Raw genomic sequence first — 8,059 nt, forward strand, 5'->3', positions numbered from 1 at the left:
AGTGGGCCAATTCCACACATTAGAGTTGTGATGGAGGGAGTGATAATCTTACAGATCCTCTTTCTGATTCAGCATCTGGTTGGGCCATCATTCTATCACTTTGGGAATTTCTTTCGTTTAGCAAGTCTATATCAATGGGTGAAGCAACTAGAGGCTCTTCTGGTCAAGTGCCAGTGGGTGTGGTGGAATACCAGCCTCCTGTTATTACCAGAAATGCGTTTCTACTTTCCAGCTTTTGAGGCCTTTTAGAAACAATAGGAGGCATTTCAGGAACAGTTGAAACCACTGCAGAAGCTTTTGGTGCGGTGTTAAAATATTCAGCCCACGTTTTTTGCATCTCACAATACATATGAATTATCAAGGAGAACCACTACCAGAGCTACCAATACAGTAATTACTACATCAATATGTCTTATCTTGACTGTTGGAAAAAAGAAGGTAGAAATGTGCATGAGGAAAAGTCAGGGTCCCTCAACCAAACATCAAGCCATTATCACAACTTTGAACCAAATAGAAAGTAACTTAAAAATCCATGACAGTGGGGCCAGGGATTGAACCTAGGTTGGCTGTATGCAAAGTAAATGTCCTCCCCGCTGTGCTATCGCTCCAACCCCCCATATGTGCTTTCACAGAAGTACAAATTGTGCCGGTGGGGGCGTTGGTGGTGTCCCATTCTGCTGTGACAGGGATATGGGAGGGCACTGGGCAGAGCCATGACTCCCCCAAGAGTGACCGCGCGCGCGCGCGCGCACACACACACACACACACACACACACACACACACACACACACACACACACAAGCACACGCGTGCGCGCGCACTCACACACACACACACACACACACACACACACACACACAGCGACTAGCCCCTACAGAGTCCAATTCCAATAAGCAAGAAGTGAACCGAGGATTCAGGTACTGATTGATCTGTGACACTTGGAGTTTCTGGGAGATGGGCCCCCCAACACTATGGATCCACCCTGGGTGATGTCGTGGCTGTGCCAGGTTAGGAAGCAGCAGGCTGTGCAGGAAACAAGACTCATCCTCAGGCATTTTCAGGAGGCTCCCGCACTCCCTGGCTATGGAAACTCCGCCCACTGATCTGCAGCAGGGCCTGAGCTTCAGGGTCCACATCCAGGATGCTCTTGTTGTTGGTCTGTGGAAACAGGCCCGGGAGGGGTAAGCCTGCAGCCCAGGAAAGCCAGAACCTCCAGAGAAGCGCTAGGCTCCCGGGTCCTCACTCTGCGCCACGACTCTGCCATTGTGGGAAGTACAGAGGCAGCCCCAGGCAGCACCCCTGAGCTGGGGGGACCCCAAAACCCTGTCCTGGGTCTCGAATGCCCAATGCAGCAGGTTGTCCCAGACAAGGGGGGGGATGGGGTTCTGCAGGTGGGGCTCACCGATAGCATAGATGGGTTGTTGCCCACTGCCCACACCTCCATGCGATCAAAGCAGAAGTCTTCGCGGCCAGACAGCTGTGGGCTGTTGTACGTGGTGCATGTGGGCTTGGCCTTGCTGTGGCCCTTCCCGAAGTCCTCGTCAATCCACAGCCCAAAGTAATGGTGCTGGCCCCCCATACCCTGCAGGGGACATCATCAGCCACCCCAAGTCCTGCTTTCAAGGAGGAGTGGAGAGGGAAAAAGAGTCTTCTCTCCCTCCATCCCAGGCCTGGAGGGTACCGCCTGCTGGGCCATCTTTCCTTCTAGCCTGGGGCCTGTGGGCACTGTCCACCCAACAGAGCTGGGCCCCAAGAGGAGCCACTTGCTAAACATCAAAGGAAAGACTCAGGGCCCCAGCTGCACCCTCTCCCCTATACAGATCTGTTGGGGTATCCCCTCCTCTGGGTGGCTGGGTAACCACATCTCCAGTCAGAGCCCCTGATGGCCCTTAGAGCCTAGAAGGCTGGTCCCACAGCTGGAATTTGTACTCCCAAGACATGATCGCGGCCCCCCAGCACACCAGCCCGTTGGGGTCCATCTGTCCCTCATCCCTGAAGCCTCACCAGCCCGTTGGGGATAGTCTGCTGCCCACGATTCAGGTACATGTAGTGGTTGTTGTAGCCCGTACAAGGGTACACGGCCATGTGGGGAGACACAGAGAACAGGAAGCAGCTGGCATCTCCTGCAGGGGCCAGAGCACAACAGAGTCACCCTCTGCAGAGCCTGAGGACAGGAGGGAGCAGTGGCTGCTGCTGGTAGGCAGGACCTAGGGCCCTGCTGGGGTGTGCAGAGCATGGGGAAGCACAGACAGGCACATGGCGCCCCCTGCTGGGATCAGGACATGGATCCCACTGGAGAACAGGCGGGCAGAGAAGAGCAAGCCTGCCCTTGTGGGCTCAATCCACATGCCAAAAAATTGTAAAAGGAAGAAAAGTCCAAGAAACCACCCAAGAGATAGGTGAAAGGGGAGGGGACAGAGCAGGCAGTGGACAGAACTCCTTGGGCACTGCCTCGTGTGGCCCTAAAACAAGAAACTGCCTTACTCTGCTGGGAGACAGACAACAGGCTGAGGGGACCCCGGGACTGAGTGTAGCAATAGCGAACAGGAAAAGATTCTAGGCGTGCCTATACCCCACAACAAGCTGGACCTAGGGAACTTGGATCCTGGACTCCAGGATTGGGGGGCTCTACATGGAGCCTCAGTGTGTCCTGCCTGTGGAGGGCACATGGGGCGCCATGCACCTTGGAACTGTGGTTTGACCTCCCAGGAACAGGAGGAGAAGCCCCCGAAGACGTGTCCATCATGGTCCTGCAGCAGCAGCAGGCAGGGCCCACGGTGTGTGATGCGCCCACACAGCTGGGCAAAGCTGCAGCCATGCAGGTCAGAGGCGAAGAGCAGGTGCCAGCGATGCCGCCACTCAGGGGGCAGGTGCGAGTTGATAAAGATGACGGATAGCACATCCAGCAGGCTGGCAAAGTCGTGTCCGGGCTCCACCTGCCGCTCAGGCACCAGTGGGGCTGGCTCTGGAGTCCAATGCCGCCCCAGAAGGGCTCCATAGACCAGGAGGCTCAGGAAGGTGCCCACAAGTGGCGTCCGGAACACCCAGTCCTCCAACGCTGCCTGGTCACAAAGCCCATCCAGCTTCTGGGGTCCCCGAAGCTTCCTGCCGTCTGGAGAGTAGGGAGAAGGTCATAGTTTCTCCTTCCATCCATGTCTGCACCCACAGGTGCTGCTCTGGTCAGATAGGCACAGGGCAGGAGAGAGACAGAGGGGGCTAAGAATTGGTGTGAGAAGCCAAAACAATTCCCTCTTTATTTTGGGAGGATTGGCTTTTGGGACACACTCAGTGATGCTCAAGAGTTACTCCTGACTCCTGTAATTCCTGAGTGGTTCCTGAGTGATTTCTGAGTTCCAGAGCCAGGGGTAAGTCTTGAGCATCGCGAGGAGTGGCCCATATGCCCCCTCCAAAAAACGATAATAATAATAATCAGAACCCAGCTTTCAGATTGGAGCGATAGAACAGTGGTAGGGCATTTACCTTACACATGGCCTACCCGGGACAAACCTGGGTTTGATCCTCAGCATCCCATATGCTCCCCCATGCCTGCCAGGAACGATTTCTGAGTGCAGAGCCAAGAGTAACCCCTGAGTGCCGCCAGTGTAAACCAATAAATAAAAAATAAAATAATAAAGAACCCAGCTTTCTTTATTCCCCTATGACCTAGCGACCCCACCTCCTGGCATCTACCACAAAAAGCACAGTTAAACATTCAACGCAAAAGCTATTTGCACACCTGTGTCCACTGCAATTGCTCAGGGTAGTCATGAGCAGAAAATGCACCCAGTATCAAGCACAGGAACAGATGAAGAAACAAAGTCACACCCAGGTCACAGCCCTACTCAGCCCAGAGTCCTGCAGCTCCCTGGGACACACAAGGAGTGGGGCCAGCCCAGTAGACAGAGGAGGAGGACTAGGACCAAGACCAAAAGCATCTGTTCTACCTCCCTCCCTCTTTCCTTTTCTCTCATGTAAGGAATACAGAAACAAAGGAAGAATGAACCAGAGCAATAGTTACAGCATTGAAGGCATTTGCTTTCCATGCAGCCAACCAGAGTTTGATCCCTGGCATCCCATAGGGCCCCGAGCCTGCCAGGAGTAATTTCCGAGCATTGCTGGGTGTGCCTCCCCCACCAAAAACAAAAACAAAACCCAGAATCAAGTGAACATAAACAATTCCCAGGGCACCTGGTTCTGCAGTAACTGACCTTGGAACATTCCTATTGCCCACGTGGAAATCCTGCTGTCCAGATTTAAAAAAAAAAAAAATGGGCCCGGAGATATAGCACAGCGGCATTTGCCTTGCAAGCAGCCGATCCAGGACCAAAGGTGGTTGGTTCAAATCCCGGTGTCCCATATGGTCCCCCGTGCCTGCCAGGAGTAACCCCTGAGAACTGCCGGGTGTGGCCCAAAAACCAAAACCAAAACCAAAACAAAACAAAAAAACCAGCTGCATTTCAGGCCCAGGTAAAGAGCTCAGAGGGAAAGCATGCTATATATAAATATATATGTATATGTATATATATATATATATGTATATGTACTACACATATATGCTACCAATGTGGCCCAAAAGCCCAAACTGAAAAAAAATTACATATATAAGGACCAAGGAGCAGGGACCATTGCTGATAACCCTGAGAGAGGGAGACTCCGACCACCCCTAAGAAAGAAGCAGATGGCTCGTGAGATGGGTACAAGGACAGACCGACAGCTGGGGCCAACATTGGTTCTGCCAGCGAACCACCGACCCCCTGGCCAGACTGACCAGGGCAGAGTAGTAGTGAGAGGCAGGGGACACCTGACCATGGGGAAGGACACGGAGCACTTGCCTTGGAGTTTCAGCTCTGAGAGCATCTGGGTCGCCAGCTCCCGAACCCTGGGTGTGGAATCCGGTACCTCAGGCCGTGTCCAGCCTCTCTGTTCCTGCCGGTGGGTGAGCACTTGAGCCACAGAGCCCACCAGAACCTCTGCAAACTGAAGAGACAGTGGAGCTGTTGGTCACCGTTAGGGGGGCTCCAGGGCCACTCTAGGGGCACTCAGGCCAGTGGGGGCAGAGTGGCTAGTTCAGGCTCTCAGCTGAGGATGGAACTCTGGTCTTGCAGACATGCCTGCTAGGGTACGGGGCTCTCTAACAACTGCTCTGACCTCTCCCAGCTTCCCCCACCTCTGCCAGCTCCCCAATGGTGCTGAGTCACTGCAGGAATACCCAGGGCACCCACCTTCTGCACCTCTGCAGCACTGATGGGTCCAGGGGTATCAGAGATCATCCTAAGAAGCAGGAGCCCCCTCTCCTCTGCAACCCCCTTCAGCAGGTGCGCCAGAAAATTCAGGAGCTGCTCATGAGAGATACCTTCACGGGGCCCTATGGGCTCAGATCTCCGCATGCCCGCATACAACAGCCTCACCATCTCAGGGGGCAGAGCCTCCCCAACGTGGCCCTGCACGTGGGCGGGGGCATGTCAAATGCAGACTCAGTCCTCACACCCAACCCCAGTTGAGGCCCCAAACAGAGGCTCCAGGGTGTCCCCACGCAGAACAGGAGAGCAGGGAGCTGAATAAGACTGGGTCTGGGTGGGTCCCCCAATTCCAAGTCAGCGCTTGGCCCCAGGCACCTTCTTTGCTTTTTAGGGAGTGCCACACCTGGCAGTGCTCAGGGATCACTCCCTGCTTAGGGATCCTCTGGGATGTTGGGAATCAAACCCAGGTGGGCTGCGTGCAAAGCCAGTGCCCACCCCACTGTGCTACAACCCCAGTACCCCAGCAGGCTCTTGCCTGCAGAGCCTTTAACAAGAAGCATCGTGGTGCTGCATCGGAACCGGAGCCGCTTCTCTGGGACGAAAGGATGTTGAACAACCTGCTGATCTCGGCCTGCTCCTGGGGAAGGAGATGGGGGCACAAGGCGGGCCCTGCGCGGCTGCTGTTGTTCCCCATTCTCTTTCTCCTCATCCTCCTGCTCCAGCCATGCTTCAGAAACAGCAGCCTCATAGGAGAGAATAAAAAGGGAGAGTAGGGGAACAGCTCTAACACGGGGTCTGTCACGTTTGCATGTGGACCCCAATCACTCACTACAGCACTGCCGTGTGCCTAGTACTGGCCCCTATCCAATTATGGTCTTTTGTCACCATCTTCCATGCAAACAAGAGCCTCTGGTTCTGAGTGTCCGAATGGCCCTGGTTGAAGCATTGGTGAAAGGAGAACCATCTCAATGCCTCACTGTGCTGGGAAAGGAACTTGAGCTGCACTCTGGAGAGGCCAGCGGAGACAGAGACATGATCTCAGCGCCCTCACTGCACCCTCAGGCAGCTCCTGATGTGGAAGCCCAGACTCGGTTCATAAATATGTGTTGGGAACCCACTCTTTTTCCCTCCTCCCAGAGAAAGGTGCATGACTCAAGTCCATGCTCCCGTGGTTTTTGGGCCTTCCCAGAACTGTAGGACCAACATCCCAATCAAGTCCCAAGCTTGCTCTTCACTGAGTCCACTGGCACCAGCAGTGATGTCCCAGCAAGTCACACGTGTGGGACACAGTCTGGCTTGTTCCTTGCATGACCCCATGCCCAGATCTGCACATCCTTCGGCTCAAGAGCAGTATTCTCACCGTGGCCCCGATGGACAATCTGTTTTCCCATGAACCCATGCATGCAGACAGCTGTCTGTGGCCTGCTTTCTAAGTTAGGGACTGACCTGGGCATATGGGGGATTTAAAAGCATATGGGTTAGACATTGGGAAGGGAAGTTGAGATATCAGGTTGTCTTCAGTAGTTTGGAGTGCGAAGCTGTACCCAGGAATTGTCTTATATGGGGCCTTGGCATGAGCGGACCTGGGTTCAATCCCTGGCACCCCACGTGGTCTCCTGAGCCTTCCAGGAGTGAGCTCCGAGCATCAATGGGTGTACCCCCTCCAAAAAAGAATGATCTCAAAGAAGGAGTAGGAGGGACACTAGGAGGCAGATTAAAAGACACAGAGGTGACCTATTCTGTGGCCGCCCCAGCTGGCTTCCCCCTTTCCACCCCGAGAGCTGCGAGCCCCCAAGCTGCCTTTCCCTTGCCCCGCACGGAGCAGTGCTGCCCAGCGAGGCTGAGCCCGGACCCCGACCCGCACCCTGGGCCGGGAGGAGGAGGTCGGGCAGGGGCAGGGACGGGCCCACTCCGAGCGCGATCACACACGCGGGCCGAGCGCCACGACCCCCGCCCCAGGCACCCCCAGGCAGCCCGGGCAGCGCCGGCTCCGCAGCTCACCGTGACCCGCGGCCGCGGGGCTGAATAGACAGACCGTCTTCCGGGCCCTCTGCCCTCGGAACGCGACCTGTCCTTGGTCAGGGGATGGCTCTGACGGGCGGCTACTTGCTCCAATCGCCAGGGCAGACATGGAGTGGGGCGGGGCTCTAGGGAGACGTTAACCAATAGGAAAAGATCATGGGAGTCGTGGGCGGGGAGAATCGAGGGGCGGGGCCCGTGGCGGAAGCCGTTGCGGACGCGCGAGTTCTGCGCGTGCGGCTGAGGCGGAGCTGGGGAAGGGGTTAGGAAAGGAAGGAGCATGGTTCAGGACTCCGGGAGGGAAAGCAAGGGGAGTCAGAGCTGGGGTGCAGGAGAGGAGCCGGGCTGTGGAGGGCACTGGGCTGGAGGAAGAGGAGCCTCATGGAGATAGAAGGCAAGGGCACAGCTCCCAGGGCCTCAGCAATCAAGAACCGCTTCTGCCCGCACTCCCAAATTGGCCGGTACTGATCAGAGCATTGCAACTGAGATCAGAGGATGGAGGGAATGGATGAAAGAATGGATGGGTGTTTGGAGGGTTGAATGATGGATATGTGATTGGATGGATGGATGGATGGATGGATGGATGGATGGATGGATGGATGGATGGGTGGATGGATGGAGAAATGAATGGATGAGTGGGTGGGTGGATGGATGGAGGGGTGGATGATGGATAAATGGTTGAGTGGATAGATGGATGAATGAGAAATTATGGATGGGTGGTGATTGGATGGATGGGTAAATGGTTGGGTGGGTGGATGGGTGAATGAAAGGATGGAAGAATGGGTGGGTGGGTAGATAG

The 8,059-nt window shown here is 55.3% G+C and overlaps 1 protein-coding gene across 1 annotated transcript; it reads right to left on the bottom strand.

Moving 5' to 3' along the window:
• Positions 1-902: 902 nt before the first annotated feature.
• Positions 903-6,006, bottom strand: LOC126027809 (MTOR-associated protein MEAK7-like). Its single transcript, XM_049786823.1, has 7 exons — positions 5,783-6,006; positions 5,224-5,448; positions 4,834-4,978; positions 2,685-3,113; positions 2,006-2,124; positions 1,404-1,583; positions 903-1,159 (listed from the first exon to the last, which is right to left on the bottom strand). Exons 1-7 carry the CDS (start codon positions 5,987-5,989, stop codon positions 1,049-1,051), a joined length of 1,416 nt encoding a protein of 471 aa, XP_049642780.1. The 5' UTR covers positions 5,990-6,006; the 3' UTR covers positions 903-1,048.
• Between the last annotated feature and the right edge of the window lie 2,053 nt (positions 6,007-8,059).

This window comes from Suncus etruscus, chromosome 14, assembly GCF_024139225.1.
Source record: "Suncus etruscus isolate mSunEtr1 chromosome 14, mSunEtr1.pri.cur, whole genome shotgun sequence".
In the NCBI taxonomy this organism is placed as follows: Eukaryota; Metazoa; Chordata; class Mammalia; order Eulipotyphla; family Soricidae; genus Suncus; species Suncus etruscus.